Source organism: Chiloscyllium plagiosum, chromosome 45 (genome assembly GCF_004010195.1).
Source record: "Chiloscyllium plagiosum isolate BGI_BamShark_2017 chromosome 45, ASM401019v2, whole genome shotgun sequence".
NCBI lineage: Eukaryota > Metazoa > Chordata > Chondrichthyes > Orectolobiformes > Hemiscylliidae > Chiloscyllium > Chiloscyllium plagiosum.
This window is the reverse complement of record NC_057754.1, coordinates 9,522,907-9,541,041: the sequence shown is the minus strand read 5'-3', so window position 1 is coordinate 9,541,041 and position 18,135 is coordinate 9,522,907. Positions and strand designations below refer to the sequence as shown.

Sequence of the window (18,135 nt, the reverse complement as noted above, 5' to 3'; positions counted from 1 at the left end):
GACTTAATGGAGAAAGATGCTGGGGCAGGAGTGTCAATGTCAGCGAGCAAGTTATGAAGGAGAATAGGTATTCCGCCTTCGCCCACATCAAATAAGATGTAATTCCTTCCCTCAATATTTCCGTAATCTTTCTGGGCTGAGACCTGAATGGAAGGTCTCAATGTTAAGCTCTGGCACAGATCAGGGATGTAAGATCACAAAGAGTGGGGAAAGGGTTTGGGAAATTGAGTTGCCAGGGAGGATGGGGTGCTGCTTTTCAGCAGAGGCATGTGAATGGCCGGTTGGATGTAGCGAGGGATAGAACCTGAGGAGAGAGAGCAACTCACAGCAACATCAAAAGCTCCAACTGCCTTTCCTTTTGGTCCTTCCAAACCTGGGCAAGGGATCCAGGTGCACATTGAAGCCTTGGCTTGTGTTGCATTTACTGTGCACCAGGAGATGTGTAGAATTTGCTCTTACACAACTAAGATTTTTCTTCTGCAGCAGACAGAAAGAAGCGAGATTCCAACCACTCTGAGTGCTGTTCCCTTGCTGACCTCTGGAGGTGCTGTGTCTCTCCTCTTGAACTTACTTGCGGAACTCCAATCTCTTTCCCCCTGTGCACTTCACTTTGTCCTCTCTTGGAAGGCTTTGAGTAGGTTTGTGAACTCGAAACCCTGTGACCCGGCTCTGGGATGTTGTAAAATGTTTTGGTTTTAAATACAACGAGCGATTGCTGTAAGTGGATATGTCACCATGCTCCTGAGCTGTTCTCGAAACTTGGACTGAGTCACTCCATAAATGAATGTGTTAGTGCAGCAACTCAAATTCAGGAGCATGATTCCCACTTCGTGGAATATATATTCTGAATTGGTGTAATCAAGAGGCTCTTTTCCTGTAAATTCATCATAAAAAAAATCGATAACAATAACCAACCAAAGGATGATGAAGTTACCAGAAACGGTGAAGAGTAATACCACAGATTTCCTTCTGCTCTCCACCTCTGGGTCACGGTGATCCCCTGGGCTTCTATGACCCCTCAGTCCTTTGCGGAGTTGACTTGCCTGTAAAATGTGCCTTACTGTCAGAGCATTGAGCAGCAGAATTAAAGCAAATGGTAGCGCTGGGGTTAAAATCATATCAAACCAGTGAAATCTAACCCATCCAGGTTCAGTGAAGTAGCTTGGTTTAATATAGCAGTCCCAGGAAACACGGTCGATTCTCAGCCCGGGTTCAAATACAAAGTAAAAGGGAACATTTTTTAAACAGAGCAGGGCGCAGGTTGTTGCAAGAACCACAATCGCATTTTTTGCAGTACAATATTTTGTCATTAGTTTCTGGCAGCAAATGGCCACAAACCTATCAAATGAGAAAGTCACAGTGAACCAGACAGAGCAGTTTACAGCCGCACGAATCAGGACAGCAATGATACTGCACACAGGGACGATATTCAGGAAACAAAATAGGAAATAATAAGAATTGAGCCGCCTCATTATGATTTCAGTGATAATCACCAGCAGATCAGCCATTGCCATGGCTATCAGGTAGCGAGTGCTGCAGATAGAGAGGCCACACCTTCTTCGGGAAAAGATCACAATCGCCACTAAGTTAACTATAAGAGAGAAAAAGCAAAAGGTACTTAAAATATTGACAACAAAATCAGGCACAGGGATCAAAAGAAGGATTTTAGGACTGGTTAGGTTCTGGTTAGAAAGGAACAATCGCAATCACAAAAATCTCAGTTCCAACTCTAATGCACTTCTGACATTCTAGTTTCCAGAGTGAATCAAATCAGAACAGCTGATATGTAGACAATGAATGAAAATGTCTGTACTGACCTGTTTTTATGGGTATTTCTATAGCCAGCCAGTTTTTGTCTTCATGTATTATACACATGAGTATGTAAATCTGATTAACACAGGAAAGGTTTGAGAATAATTAGTTGGAAAATCAACATGTAAGGAGGCAGAAACGGTGTTACCATTTCAGGCCAATATCCTTTGGTCAAACCTGGAAGATGTTGGATATTGAGCATATTAAAAGAATGGGAGGGCTCGAGAAATGTTGGGTATTGGGGAGAGAGGACCAAAAATGAATGTTTGTAATGCTGTTAATGGAATAATTCAGCTTTAAAAGAGATGATTGTTGAAGACAATTGGGTTAATTGAAAATTAGGTGATAGCTCTCGGAGAGGGGATAATTGTGACAGTAGAAGCTTGAATGCAGTGAGGGCAGAGCAGCCCCGGCTTAAGTTGGTGCCACATCCACAAGCATCCATTCTCTCCACCACTGATGCTCAGCTGCAGCAATGCATATCGTTGACAAGATGCACCACAGAAATTCGCCAAACGTCCTGCGTCAGTACCTTCCAAACCCACGGCCTCTTCCATTTAGCAGAACAAAAGGAGCAGATACATGGGAAGACTGCCACCTGCAAGAACCCCTCCACGCCACTCAACACCCTGACTTGGAAATATATCACCTTTCGTTCAGTGACGCTGAGTTAAAATTTTGGAATTCCCTCCCAAGGGGCATTATGCATCCACCTACACCATGTGGACTACAGCAGTTCATCAGCACCTTCACAAGGTTCAACCGGGAACTGGCAATGAGTGCAGGAATAGCTGGTGATATACCACATCCTACGAATGAATTTTTAAGAAAGACCTTTTATTTAAAAGAGTCGCAGATTTATATGCTTGAGGGAGTATAATTATTTTCAGCTGGATCAGATCAGAATTGAAAAAGGTGGACTAATAAGGTCGTCAGTACAATTTTAGGAATGTGCGTTCTGTCCTCTGTATGATGCAATCCCAACATGTATGGCCACAGTTACAGGCACCTCTCCTGTCTGGAACAGGCCTCACACAACAAAGTGTTGATAGAGTGAAAAATATAAGGACTGATCAGCGGTGATAGCTGACCCGTCAAAACATAATCAGTTACACAGAACCGTGACTCTGTCTTAGAGGGCTAAAGATATTCAGCAAACAGGGCCAACAGATTCTCAAACCTTGCTGTGGGAAAAACAAATGAAGCATTTACATCATCAGTTCTCAAAGTGTGACCATCAATAACAGAAGAGAGTCAAATTATCGCTCCTAGATATTCAATGCCTTTGCCACTGTTAAATCCCCCATATTTACGTAATGTGGGTTACTATTGATCAGAGGTGGAACTAGGGTAGCCATATAAATATTGAAGCTACAAGAGCAGGTTATAGGCTGGGACTTCTGTGGTGAACAACACCTGATAACCCATTGAAGTGAGTGCAGCATTTAAAGGGCACAAGTCTGATAGAATATTCTCCACTTGTCCTGGGCAGGTACAGCTCCAACAACACTTAAGAATCTCAACTCCATCCAGGACACAAGGTCCCAGTCATCTAGCACTCCATCCCGAACTATTAACTTCCTTCACCAGTGTCGCACAGTGGCAGCAATGTGTACCATCTATGAGCTGCACCACACCAGCTCTATAAGACTCCTTCAACAACACATCCCAATTTTGGAAGGAGACAGGCAACAGACACATGGAAACACCATAACCTGCAGTCGGGGTAGGGATAAGGTAAGGGATAGGGTTATGCTGTCAAAGGCAATTGGCAATAAATGCTGTGCTCGCCATGCCCAACAAAATAACTGGAGAGATCATTCAAATCGTTTGCCTTGACAAAATTATTCACTAATTTTTTTTACCACAGTAATACGACCAGTAGAGCAGCATGTAACATTAGTGACAAAATACATACAATGACCAGCTCAAAAACTCAGCTTTGCACAACTACTGTCACTTACCAGGAGCACCAACGATGGCAATGATCAGGTAATATATCTTAGCAACACTATAAAATGCCTCACGCATTTTCTGAGTGAAATGATCCTATCCTTTGTGCTGCCAGCAACAATTCGCATTAAACTCCAAGGAGACCCATTGCCAATCCCATTAATTTATACCGTGTCAGCTCTCTGCGAGTACATTGGGGTTACAACATCGTTCCATAGGGATTGGAAAAATACAACCACATTATGACATTGAGTTAAGCACCTGCTGTCAATGACTATACTCCCTTCGGATATTGAATTGGAAAACTTAAAAGACTGGACAATTCAGATTGCATTGGAAAACCAAGCACATTGAAGATGAATGTTTCACACGAAGGAGTGAATAGTGGTCTGTGTTTTAACTTTATTTGTATGCAGTTGTCTCAAAATCTTCAATCACATGTCAGTTAAAACAAAATCTCAATGAAGCAAAGCAGTGAGGACCTGACTATGAGTTTCAGGACAGATCCTGACTGCTTTGTTATTTCAAGTTAGATTAGTTCCCTTAGGATTACATGTTAAAAAGGACCAATTTAAGACCAGAGTTGATTCTTCTTCATAGTTTTTCCTTAATACCTAGTTACATAAGGGGCTGCTCACTGTAATAATATATATAATATTATAATAGCAGAGCACATAAAATTACATCCCATAATCAAGCAGAGTCGGCATTGATTCAAGGAAGGAAAACCGTGTTTGACAAATGTATTAAATTTCTTTGAGGAAAAAGCAGGACAGATAAAGGGCATCCTTTAGATATATTCCAAAAGCCATTTGAAAAGGTACCGCAAGACACATTGTGTCCGATCGGTTTGTTATCATGGAAGAGGGTTGCCTAACTAACAGAAGTCAAGCAATTAGGATAAAGAAGCTGCTTCAGGATCGCAACATGCAAGTCATGGAGTGCAATATGGTCTGTGCTGGGGTCAAAATTATTCCAAATATATATGAATGACTTCGATAATGGAAGTGAATGCATTCTTGTCACGTTTGTGGGGGGGTGGGGGAATGTGAGACAATGCTGCTTCTTTAACAAGGTTATGCTGTCCTTGGCTTTTCTTTTCAGGAGGTCGGAAAAGCAGCGATTCCAAAATGTCTGGCTTTGACGACTTGAGGATGCTTTCAAGTCGAAAGAAAAACACTTGTACAATGAAACGGCAGTGACCAGTTCTCTCAGCCCACCTTTTTTCGGTTTGGTTTGGTTATTTTTGGTTGGGTTTTAGCAATCTGGCTGTTCACTGAAAACAGTTAGTAGGCTTTGAGGCTGCTGTAAAAAAAAAGAGCTATGTGGGAGAAGGTGTTCCATGCTGAAACTTCCTGCCATCTTTGCCTCTGACATCTCTCCTGGAAGAGCCTGTGTTTGATTTTACCTTTGTGCCATGCGGTGTTTATGTTGCAAGTATTTGGAACATTAAGTTGGGATAATCCTGTTGGGTTTTCAGAGAAGTTACGTTATTCAGTATTCTGTTCTCCTTTGTCTGTCTTTCATTCGGTAAGCTTGCAAACAAATTCTGTTTTCTTTGAAACTAAATGGTTGGGCTGCATCACTCCTGCAATATCTACTTTACACCTGCTTAAAACAACAAACAAAGTTAAGAGTCCGGACAATTTTCTTGGAATGTTTTGAGGGGGTCTGGTGTGGTGTGGTCCATAACAGATTAGGGGATTGGCCGGGATTTGTTCTATAGTTCCAAATTGGGATTGGGGTTGTTGGACTCAAAGGCTGCGAGTGGCAGGTATTCGTGTCTTCTGTTCTTGGTGTTAATTTCAGTTGGTTTAAGTGTTTGGGACAACAATGGCTCTTTCAGTCAACCAAGAGTTTTCTGGGGCTGGCAAAGTGACTTTGGCTGTTTGACAAAAAGGTGATTAAGGCCAAGCTGTTGGAATTAACAGACAAGCTGGAGCTGGAGCTGGAGCTGCTTCCTTCCGTGAGGAAAAGAGAGATAATTACATTAATAGCTCAGTATTTAGATTTGCTGGAAACACCATCCGAATCTTTAGAGATGGCGAAGGTTCAATTGAAAATGAAGCAGCGTGAGTTAGCATTAGAATTCTTACAGTGTGGAAATAGGCCCTTCGGCCCAACAAGTCCGCACCGACCCTCTGAAAAGTAACCCAGCCAGACCCATTCACGAACCGTCTTACTTTACAGTAACCCCTGACGACTGCGCCAAACCCACACATCCCTGAATGCTACCGGGTAATTGAGCATGGCCAATTCACCCTACCTGTACATCTTTGGATTGTGGGAGGAAACCGGAGCACCTGGAGGAAACCCACGCAGACACGGGGAGAATGTACAAACTCCACACAGAGAGTCGCCTGAGGATGGATTCAAACCCAGGTTCCAGGCGCTGTGAGGCTGCAGTGCTAACTACTGAGCCACCGTGCTGCCCCGAAGTTGGAGGCAAAAAACAAGGAAAGGGCAAAAGGAATGAAACTGTTTGAATTCCGATTAAAAGCAGAGGAAAGAGAAGAATGAATCACTTGAACAGAACAAAGAGAAAAAAAAGAGAGAGCAAGAGAGAGAAAAAAGAGAAAGAGACAGAGAAAGAGAGAGCAAGAGATGAGAGAAAAGGAGAGAAACTAAAGGAAGAAAGGGAGGGAGTTTGAACTTTGGAAATTGGGACTGAGACAGGAAAGTCAGCTTAAAAAGATGGAGATGAAAGCTGAAGGTAAGCTCAGTGAGGATGAGCAAACCCATGGTAGCCAAAAACCTGGTGAGAAACTGTTTAAATATATTCAAGCTTTGTCTAAATCTGATGATAAGGATGTGAAAGCTTTTTCCATCTCATTTGAAAAGATGGCTAAACAAATGTGATGGCCAGTGACCATGTGGGTTTTGTTTATCCAAACAAAAGACCGAGTGAGGTATTCGCATCCCTATCAGAGGAGGTATCTGGGCTGTATGAGGTGGTGATGACAGCCATCTTATGTGCATATGAGCCTGGGCCACAAGCCTATAGACAGTGTTTCAGGAATGGAAGGAGGGACCCTGGTCAAACCTACATTGAGTTTGAAAGGATCAGACAAAGTAATTTTAATCGATGACAGGGCATTAAACATTGAGCAAAACTATGATACTCTTAGAGAGATGATTATTTTGGAGGAGTTCAAAACTTCACTTCCTGACGTAGTGAGAACTCATGAGGAAGAGCAGAGGGTCAAAACAGCAAGGTTAGCAGCTGAAATGGCTGATGATTATGAGTCGGTCCATAAATCAAAGTTTGGGTTCCAAAATCAATTTCAATCCACGAGGGGTAGAAATTGGGGAAAAGAGAAATCCTCACGTGGAAAGGGAAAGGTAGATCTCAGTGAAGATCATCAGAATAACTTACCACAGGGTCAAAAGGAAACTCATGAAGGGGACAGAGAAATTATAAATTTCCAGTGTTTTCACTGCAATGAAGTAGGCCACATGAAATCACAGTGTTGGTGGGTTAGGGAAAAGCACTGGGAAGCCAGATGTAGGATGACAGGATAAGACAGGGAATTTTGTTGTAATGGTAACGGAAAGCACAGTGGAGGTTAGAAAGCTGCACCAGAGTGTACAAACTGGTTGGAGGTTGGGTAAGGATCATCTTCAACCATATACCTGCGAAGGTAAAGTTCATTCACATAGGCCAGGAACAACAGGCAAAGAGGTGACAATATTAAGAGATACAGGATCGTCTCAATCTTTGATGTTGAAAGATGAGGAGATATGTCCCTCTGAAGGACTATTGCCAGAAAATGTACTAGTAACAGGAATTCACGGTGAGACAAGAAGCTCTCAATTATGTAAAGTGGGGTTAGAGTGTCCAGTGAAGAGTGGACAGTCATGGTAGGAATCCTGGACCAACTCTCAGCTCCAGGAATATCATTTGTCCTTGCGTATAATATAGCTGGTTCACAGTTAGGAGTGCTGCCTGCTGTGGTTGAAAGACCAGTGGAAACTCAGGCAACTGAACTACCGCAGGACACATATCCTGGGATGTTTCCCAACTGATTGGTAATGAGGTCACAAAGTCACCAGTTGAAACAGGAGAGTACAAAGAAGAAAGTTGAAGTGGAATTAGCAGAGACCCTGTTTGATTCGAAGGTTGACACAAACCAGGAGCAGACAGCTTTAGCTCAGAGAAATTAACTGAGTTACGGCAGGAAGATGAAATTTTATTGTGATTGTATCAGAAGGCATACACGGAAAACGAATCTGAATCTATCCCTGAATGCTACTATCTTAGATGTCTTGATGAGGAAATGGAGATCATCACATTTTCAGGCAGATGAGAAATAGGCAGATATTCTTCAAGTCATACTGCCAGTGGGTTTTCAAACACAGGTTTTGTGGGTGGTGCAGGAACTACCAGCAGGAGGTCATTTAGGGGTGAGAAAAACTCAAATTAAAATATAAAAGCACTTTTACTGGCCTGGACTGCACAAAAATGCAGTTGAATTTTGCCAGACATGTCATATCTGTCAGGTAATTGGAAAACCATAGGCAGTAATAAATACCAAAGCTTTAATACCTAATCCTGCATTTTAGTAACCTTTCACAAGAGCCTTAATTCATTGCATAGGACCCATATCTACAACAAAAAGTGGGAATCAGTATTTGTTAACAATAATGGATGTGTCCACTAGATTTCCAGAGACCATTCCTTTATGCAATATCATAGCTAAAAGGATTATAGAGGAATTGCTCAAATTTTTCACTACATACGGACTACTGACGGAGATATAATCAGAGCAAGGGTCAAACTTCACATCAAAATTATTTAAAGAAGTTATGGACATCTTAGGAATAAAACAATTCAAATCTACTGTGTACCAAACAGAGTCGCAGGGAGCACTGGAAAGGTGACATCAGACATTAAAGACCATGTCAAGACTATCCCGATGACTGGAATAAGGGAATTCTGTTTGTACTGTTTGTGATCAGAGATGCACCAAATGAGTCAACCAAATTCAGTCTGTTTGAATTACTTTTTGAGCAGGAAATGAGAGGAGCAGTAAAATTGATTAAGGAGAAATTACTAAGTCCAAATTCAGATGTTTGGACTCTGTGTCAAATTTTAGAGAAAAATTAAATAGAGTGGGTGAGTTGGCTAGACAGCATTTGAAAATAGTACAGCATGTGATGAAACAGGAAGCAGTCAAGAAATCAAAAATTTGCATTGTGCTAGCTGAGATAAGGTGTTAGTCTTACTTCCAGTGGTAAGTGAACATTTCCAAGCAAGGTTTAGTGGGCGTTATCAAATTGAAAGGAAATTGAGTGAGATGAATTAGATGGAAAGAAATCTCACAGAATGTGCCATGTGAACATTTTGTTATGGAAGGAAAACATAAGGAGAATGTCTTACTGAACACAGAGTGATGTACCAAGATCAGATGATTCAGAATTAGACATTCCTCAAATTAAGTTGGACAATGAAGAATGTTCCCAGAAATTGGAATAGATGATGGAGTTTCCTTTCAGAGAAAAATCAAGATGACCTGAAAGAGGTATTCCAATCACTTAGGAAGATATGTGGCAATAAGCTAAGAAGTACTAGTCTAATTGCCCATGATATAGATGCAAGAAATGCTGTTTCAGTGAAGCAACACCTTTCTGGACTTAACTCTCTAAAGTGGCACAGATTAAATGCATGCTCAAAGACAACATAATGAAATGAGTTGCAGTGAATGGAGCTCACCTATAATAATCGTGTCAAAACCAGATGACAACTAACAATTATGCGTGGACTATCGCAAAGTCACTGCAGTTAGAAAATCCGATTCAAATACCAGTTTGGAGGACTGTACTGAGAAGGTTGGACAAGCAACTTATATTTCTAAGTCGAACCAACTCAGAGGAGGTACCTTTAAAAAGAACAATGAAAATTTTGGATTTCATGACATTGAATGGACTGTACCAATTAAAAGTTGTACAACTTTGTATGACATATGTCCTTGCCACATTTCAAAGACTAACCAATAAAGTCATCTCAGGATTACCCAATTGTGTGGTATATGTCAATGACCTGGTGATTTTTGGTCACACATGGAAGAAAGATTTGGAGCATCTTTCGGAACTCTGATCAACTTCAGGAAGCGGGTTTGGCAATACATTGGGCTGAGAGTAACTTCACAAAAGTCCAACTCACGTTCCTGGGCCATGTCATTGGACATGGACATGTGCCCCCTACAGGTTGTGAAGAGAAAAGTTATTGGGAAGTTGTCCACACTATCAATGAAGAGGGAGGTACTATGATTCCTGGGACTGAGTGGTTTTCATCAAGGGTTTGCACCAAACTTTAGCAGTGTGGTTGCTTCATTGACTGACTTATTGAAAACATGTCTGAAATTTCAGTGGATGCAGGGCTGTAAGAAGGCACTCGACAGCCTGAAAGTTATGTTAACTACTGCTCCAGTGTTAGCCTAATTATGCAAAACCATAATTCGATGCAAGTGATGTGGGTGTCGGTGCCGTGCTCTTGCAAGAAAACAATGAGAAGATGGAAAGACCTAGTGGGTATTTGTCCAGAAAACTGAATAATCATCAACAGAAATATTCCACAATTGAGAAGGACACCTTGAGTTTAGGGTTGGCATTACGACATTTCGACAGTTACACTGCCAGTAATGTGTCTCGGACAATTGTATATACTGATCATAAAGTCTTCCGAAAGCATTAAGGGGTTAAGGACAAAACTTCCAGGCTGTTTAGAGGGAGCTTATTATTGCAGCCATTCACTTTGAAAACTATATCCAGAACAGATCAGAAAACCTAATTGCCGACACGTTTTCCCGACTGTGTTAAGAAAGATGGAGGCATTCTGTCATAGGACAAAATGGACTGAAATAGATACAGTAATGAGTGTTTGCATGCTTATGGTCACTGTAACCTATATTTTATGCAGTGTACTAATAGCATTAAATGGAAGGCTTTTAGAAATGAAATCATCTTTGTATATTGATGGTTCATTTCTTTAAAGAGGGGAGGTCTGATGACATGATGGCTTTTAGACATTACTTTGTCATTTATTTTAAAGAGAGGTTTCAAGGTAGAGGTGTAGAGCAGTCTCCACAGATCCACTAAAGCAAACAGTTTGAGAAGCCTTGGGTATTTTTTTCCCAAAGTTGTAGCAGTAGAAACAACCTGAATAGGTGTAGGTAATCTCTCACAGAACCAGGATTTTGAGTTTCTTAGTTTTTCAGTCGCAGTTGCTGCTGAGGTCTGGAAGAAGGGGAAGCTATTTTTCCCTCTCTTAGTTCTCACCAAAAACTGGGTGTTCTCTTTCTGCTGCTGCAGTTGCATGTGAGACCATCTGTTTTCTGAATTTCCCTTTTGCGAAGGGTGTGTTTGTGGGGTGTTGCGAATTCAGAAGAGTTACTGTGTAGTAGATAACCAATCTATTAATTCGTTAAGCATTTCAATATAGAGTTACAGCGAAGGCAATTCTTTTCTTTTGTTGTATTTTAACCAGAGTGTGTGAATAAAGTGCATGTTGCTTCAAAGCTTAATATATTTTGAGGGGTTCTGATCCATAATAGTGACCCACACACACTCACCCACTCGCATTGAGCCTCTCACTCACACACACTATCACAAACACTGGCCCACACACAGACTGTGTGACCTCCCTCAGCAATCTATCCATGATTCTCCAATGGCTCCCTCGACACAACCAACCCGTATAGGCAGTGAGTTCCAGATTCCCTCTGCATGATTTCACTTTCTCACCAATTTCTGGTTGAGGAACCTCCTATCAGTCACGTGGTTAAAAAAGGGACAGATTAATTTCCACATCTAGGCTGATGACAGCCAGTTTTGACCTCAGAACCAGCTCTGGGAACTCCCCCATTGTGGTCTATTTTGTTGCCATTAGCTTTGCTGTCATGGATGAGCAGAAACTTTGGAAAACTGAGCCAGTGGGATTTCATCCCTGCTCCAAAGGTTATTCCTGCTCCATTCATACCATCCTTCTCTTTCGCGATTTGCTAATGCTGAGAGCTCTCTGTTTTTCACCACGGTGTCAAACCTTATCCCGAGATGGGATTTCAACATGATACTGAAGTTTCTGATTTCTACCCATCTCTGCCTATGTCGGTGCACTGCCATTTCAATTCCCCAACCTATTGTCAAGTGGGACATTTCTGTCCTTGACCAACTGTAATGCTCCAGTGGGACTTAAAGTGAAGGTTGAGGAACCCCATCTCCTTTTCTGAGGAGGCACTTAACAGATTTCTACAATCAACCTCAACTTCACAAACTTACTTTCTGTCCTCCCACTTGTGAGTTTTGTTTTGCATGCCACCGTGTTACACTTGTCTTTCTGTCAAAGCCGTTTTACAACTTCATGGCACATTTATACTATTAACCTCCTCAGGGCCTGCTACACAGGGCCTTGCTGAGATCACGCATAGAGTATGGTAATGCAGTTTCAGTCTGCTTATCTGAGGAAGGATGTTCGGACTATGGAGGGGGTGCAATGAGGGACTACCAGTCTAATCCCCTGAAATGGCAGGAATGGGTCTGTTGGACCAGATTAGATTAAGTCAGAGATGTCTACAGGACAGATAAAAGCCATTGGGCCCACTGAGCCTTTTCCAGTCAAGCACAATCACCGAAGTGTTCTAATCCCATTTCCAGCGTTTGATCCAAAGCCCTTGCATTGCCAAAGCGCATAGGGAAAAGCTTCTTCAATGTGTGACAATGCTGCTCCTTTGACAAGGTTATGTTGTCCTCATTTTTTTTCAGAGGGGTCTTTAAAGGCAGAGGTTCTGATGCAAGGGCTTTTGCCCGAAACGTCGATTTTCCTGCTCCTCGGATGCTGCCTGAACTGCTGTGCTTTTCCAGCACCACTCTAATCTAGACAGAGGTTCTGATACGCCTGGAAATACCTCCTTGGAAAGGCTTAAGTCTATTTTTTTAAAGCACTTGTACAATGAAAGGGGAGTGGCCAGTTCTCCCAGTTCAGAATGGTTTCTTTTTTGGTTTAGTTTAGTTTCTGCTGGGGGCGGAGGGAGAAGCTGCTGGACCCAAAGAAACAGCTGATCCTCACTCCCTCTCTGCAATCTCTCTCCTGTAAGAACCCGCGTTTGAATTCATCTTTTTGCCAAGGGGGTGTTATGGGATGTTGCAACAACTTGAAACAACATCAATAAGTTGCAATAGAGTCGAATGGGTTTTCAGATAGATTAAGTTGGTTATTTTTTTGTTTGTGTTTCATTCAGTACAGTACAGGGGCAGCACCAGTAGTTAGCACTGCTGCCTCACAGCACCAGAGTCCCTGGTTCGATTCTGAACGGCCGAGCAATCTCAAAGGGCTGAATGACCTATTCCTTCCACAAGTTTCTCTGTTTCAATGAATGGTGCGTTGGGAATTATACAAAAGCTGTTTTGTTTCTTTTCACTTTAAAAGATAAATTTTGGGATTATATTTTTAATGTGGTTTTTAAAATCCTTTGAATTTGTATTATAAGTAAATGGTTTGGACTGTTCTTTTATATTAATCTCTTTTGTTAATAAACTTCTCTTTTATTGTTAAAGCAAAAATGTGCAGCGTTATATGCTTATGTTTCAGTGAGAAACCACATTGTCAAAACTAAAACAAATCACAATTTCAGGATGCTGTCTTATTTGCCCAGCTGGGATCACAACAGGTGGGGGCTCTTGATGAGATGTTTGAGTGCATTGGATTTAAAGAGGATCTGTGTCTCTCTTGTGAAAGTATGAACTACAGATTGGTTCCAGGGCATGAAGCAGCTGTGCATGGAGACGTTTATTGCACAAAACTCTGGGGTGGCACAGTGGTCAGCACTGCTGCCTCACAGCAGCAGGGACCCAGGTTCGATTCCATGCAAAATGTATTTTTTGATACATCAAGAACATTTCTGAACTGACAGCCAGACTACTACGACCACTAGGACTCATAACAGCACACAAACCAACAGCCACTCTCAGACAACAACTCACAGCCAAACAGAGAACAGCCAGGGAATTCCTAGAGGCATGGCACTCATCCACAGATTCTATCAACAAACACATCGACCTGGACCCAATATACCAACCACTGCAGCGGACAGTTGAAACTGACAACCGGAAGCGGCAGATTCAAACCACAACAAATGCCGGAGGAAACATCACAGAAGCGCTTCACAGGAGGTTCCCAAGCACTGAGGATGTCACCTAGACAGGGGACGAAATGTCTGCAACACAAATTCCCAGCTCGAACAGAACCACAACATTTAAACAGACTGAATACCAAATTCCTATGGTTAGCCAACAAACGCAGAGAGAACCGTTGTTATAAATGTAAAACAGCCAAACTGAAATCCCTCAGATATGAAACGTGCCTGCTGTTGTCATAATTCCAAAGGATAAAGGAAGTTCAGCCACAAATATCACATGAAGGGATAAGTTATACTCACTAAGAAAGCCTGATGCGCTTGTCCTTAAATAAGGGAAGGCTGAGAGATGACATACTAGCAATGGAAGGCTCTGCTCCTGTTTTGTCTTTACCAATATTAGGGAAAACTTAAACCTGCCAGTTCACTTCCAGTCAGGAAAGGTCATAGTTCTACACTAACCTCCAAAATGATAGCACATTTTCAGCTTTCATCCTTGTTAGTTCTGACTCTAAAGACAGTTGTAAAGGATGTTCTGTTCTGTGGCTAGGAGCTGTGAACCATGGAAGAAAGTGGCTGGAATACATCTCTTGCTTTCCTCAAGATCAACTTACCAGGTCAGTCCTGGCTGCCACGAACAGCAGCAATACCATCAGAATCGAACCACTACAGTCAGTTGTGAACTTGCTGATGTTGCAGCAGATTGGATGACTGAGTGAATCCTTTCCCACAAACAAAGCAGGTGAATGGCCTCTCCTCAGTGTGAGTGCGTTGGTGTTTCAGAAGGTGGGATGCGCAAGTGAATTTCTTGACACACATGGAGCAGGCGAATGGTCTCTCCCCAGTGTGAATTCGCTGGTGTGTCACCAGGGTGGATGACCGCGTGAATCCCTTCCTACACACAGAACAGGTGAATGGCTTCTCCCCAGTGTGAGTGCGCTGATGTCTCAGCAGGTTATTGCTGCTTTTAAAACTCTCCTCACAGTCCGAACATTTAAAAGTTCTCATGTCAGTGTGAACTCGCTGGTGTCTCAACAGGTTGGATGAATTAATGAATGCCTTCCCACATGCTGAGCAGGTGTATGGCCTCTCGCCAGTGTGGGTCCGCTGATGTACAGAGAGTTCAGATGATTTTCTGAACCCAGTCTTGCAGTGAGAGCACCTGAAAGGTTTCTCATCAGTGTGAACACGCTTATGGGACATCAGGTCCCCAGAACATTTGTAGCACTTTCCACAGTCTGAACATTTAAAAGGTCTCACGTTAGTGTGAACCCGCTGGTGAGCAAGCAGGTTAGATGACTCTCTGAATCCCCTTCCACACTTGGAGCAGGTGAATGGCCTCTCCCCAGTGTGAGTACGTCGATGTATTTCCAGCTGGGATGGCCAACTGAATTTCTTCCCACAGTCCTCACATTTCCATCGTTTCTCCATGATGCCGGTGTCTTTGTGCCTCTCCAGGTTGGATGATTTTCTGAAGACTCATTCATATAAAAACAAACACATGTAATTTCTCTGGGCTGAGAATGTTGGAAGGCTCATTCAGGCATCATAATTGGTTAAAGCTCTTTCCAGAGTCAGTGCACTGCAACACTCTCACTTGGGTGTTTGTGTGTCTCACAATAATTTTCCATTCAAACCGATGACATTTTCCCAAACAGACAAGCATTTCTACTTCCACAGTGAAAGGTGGATCATAGTCAGATTTTGTGAGATGACGTTTAGTTTGAGATTTCCATTTGCAAATCAGCTTCTCTTAATCCCCTGGAAAAGGAATGCACAATGTCAGTATCATGATCAGTCCATTGATGGAAATTCAGAACAAATAATTCTAGCTAAACGGTCACTCAGTCAGGTTGCTCTTTTGGAGAGCCAGTGCTCACCAAAAGGCCTTCTTCTGCACCATAACATTTCTATGATTCTGTGATGGAACATTCTTTCCACTCAAATTAACAGAAGCAAAAATAAAGAACTTTTAAAATAAAGAAAGGAAAGGGAACCCCCTAACTGAAACAAAATCTTCCACCCAGTGTCTATGAGATGTACTGTATGCTGAGGTGTTAACTTTGTGGAAGGTATCAAGCTTAATGGGGACACTGTGTGGCATGGGCAAGGAGAAAACCATGCAACAGAGGTCAGGCAGGAAACTGGAATTAAAGTCACAATTTGTTCAGCTATGATCCAACCGAATGATAGAGAAAGCTTGCTGGCCTGACTACCATACCTACTTCTTAAATAAGAAAATTCCGTAAACCCCTGACCCAGCTTCGTCGAGTCCCACAAGTTGCTGTTTTAGCCAATTTTTTCTGACTGGCTGCCTCTTCTCCACCTTGACAGCCAAAGATTAGACAGTTGTGGCTGAATTGACAGCAAAACTAGAGGTACCTCAAATAGAAGTTGCAAGCTTCCTGTAACTACACCAAAATCACTCTCACTGAATGCATTCAAGGCTGCATACTCAGCTGCAGCCTGGGGATGGGTGAAACGATTGAAAGCCCTTGTTGAATGTGACTTCACGGCAGGCGCTAGGACCCAGCGGAGACCCTTGGAGACCCACCCACCGTGTGACGTCGCTGATTGCGCGTGCACAGACCCCAGACGGGAACAAGATGGCGACCGTTAAACTGGAGCCGCTTCCAGAGAAAAGGCCTGAATCTGGAGATACAGCACCCGTAGGTTTGTATTCAGCTTTCGTTGCCTTCCACCGGTGCTTAGAAACTTCTTCTGTGTCCCCGCGGTTTCCGTCGCTCCCTCCGCGGCTGTCAATGTTTACCGACGGCGAATGTGACAAAGGAGTATCTTTCCCCTTGCCATTGCCCTCACTGCGCATGCTCCGAAGGCTCGCCGACACGGCGCCTGCGCACTACTCCATTGTGATGTTGATCGGGGACCTTCGCCAGCGCTGGGACTGCTGGGTAAAGAAGCCGCCATGAGTGAGTGAGTTCATTTTGCTATGATGTCGAGTTTGAGTCGGTGGAGAATGATGCAATGCATACAATTAGAATCGAAGTTATGCAGCTATTCAAGTGCGTATGCAATTCATTGTTTCGTTTATAGAAAAGAAATAGCAAGTAGTCCCTCGTGAATAAAGCAATGGCCAACATCTCCTCCATTACTTCCTGGCTTCTTTCCAGTTCCACGTAATCTGAGTAACAACAGAGGAGTCACACAGAACACTTCGTAAGAGTGTTTGTTGTCATGGTGTCTGGAGCATGGTGAAGAGAGCAGTTTCTGTTTTATGGCACGGCAACTGGTGATCAGTGGATATCTGCAGGGGTCAGTGTTGAAACCAAAACTACTTGTGTTACACATTAAAGATCTGGACAAAGGAACTGAGGACCTTGTTGCTAAGTTGGTGAGCTGGGACATGAATTGGACATTGAGTTGAAATAGTCCCGCAAGCTGCTCATGTGCAACTTTCAGTTTCCAAAACCCACTGAACCAATGTGTCTCCAGTGAATCTCACAAGAGAGCACCTGGCAGACATTCCTCATTAAAACTAACTGACATATGGCAAATTCTAAACAAATCAAAGTCCTTTCTGCTTTTGTCACTGTCTTGCCACCAGGTCTCTCTGACTATCCAGCCCTCTAGGAAAGGGAGAGAGTTGCAGAGTGAGGTCATGTAGATCAGACAAAATGGACTGGGTGTTAAACTAGAGACAATACACAGAGAAGCTACTCAGATTGGTGACAGGTGGAGAACTGCTGCTGCTGCTTCCCAGAGAGAGATGGCTGGAAACACTGACATTTCTGGATTTGGCAGAATTTTGAACTCCAATTTTAAAATGTGGGACAAGAATTATTATTAATCACAAATAAAAATCTCCCAAGTCTGTTGTGGAGTTGCTCATTATATTGGGTGTAGTGGACAGCGAAAAGGGTTACCTCAGATTACAACAGGTTCTGGACCAGATGGGCCAATGGGCTGAGAAGTGGCAAATGGAGTTTGATTGAGATAAATGTGAGGTGCTGCATTTTGGGAAAGCAAATCTTAGCAGGACTTATACACTTAATGGTAAGGTCCTAGGGAGTGTTGCTGAACAAAGAGACCTTGGAGTGCAGGTTCATAGCTCCTTGAAAGTGGAGTCGCAGGTAGGTAGGATAGTAAAGAAGGCGTTTGTTATGCTTTCCTTTATTGGTCAGAGTATTGAGTACAGGAGTTGGGAGGTCATGTTGCGGCTGTACAAGACATTGGTTAGGCCACTGTTGAATATTGCGTGCAATTCTGGTCTCCTTCCTAT

The 18,135-nt window shown here is 42.7% G+C and overlaps 1 protein-coding gene and 1 long non-coding RNA gene across 5 annotated transcripts in view; one reads left to right on the top strand and one right to left on the bottom strand.

The window, feature by feature from the left end:
* Positions 1-485: 485 nt before the first annotated feature.
* Positions 486-16,824, bottom strand: LOC122543914 (probable G-protein coupled receptor 139). 4 transcript variants are annotated; one of them, XR_006310185.1, is made up of 3 exons: positions 16,563-16,824; positions 14,510-15,656; positions 512-1,591 (listed from the first exon to the last, which is right to left on the bottom strand). XR_006310185.1 is itself a non-coding variant. In XM_043682822.1 (2 exons), the coding sequence occupies exons 1-2, from the start codon at positions 1,873-1,875 to the stop codon at positions 696-698; spliced, it is 954 nt and encodes a 317-aa protein (XP_043538757.1). In that variant the 5' UTR covers positions 1,876-2,187; the 3' UTR covers positions 486-695. The 4 variants fall into 4 exon arrangements, 1 of the variants encoding a protein (XP_043538757.1); XR_006310183.1 differs by lacking the exon at positions 16,563-16,824 and adding an exon at positions 16,278-16,379; XR_006310184.1 differs by lacking the exon at positions 16,563-16,824 and adding an exon at positions 16,121-16,259.
* LOC122543924 overlaps positions 16,479-18,135 on the top strand; it is a 50,232-nt gene continuing 48,575 nt past the window's right edge. The window contains exon 1 of the long non-coding RNA XR_006310187.1: positions 16,479-16,568. This is a non-coding gene — a long non-coding RNA (uncharacterized LOC122543924). The remainder of the gene's footprint in view (positions 16,569-18,135) is intronic.

Coding starts and splice junctions, on each gene's coding strand:
- LOC122543914 (XM_043682822.1), bottom strand. CDS start 1,875: ATGTGTATAATACATGAAGACAAAAACTGGCTGGCTATAGAAATACCC. Junction 1,592..1,817: donor AGAAATACCCATAAAAACAG/GTCAGTACAGAC, acceptor TCTCTCTTATAG/TTAACTTAGTGGCGATTGTG.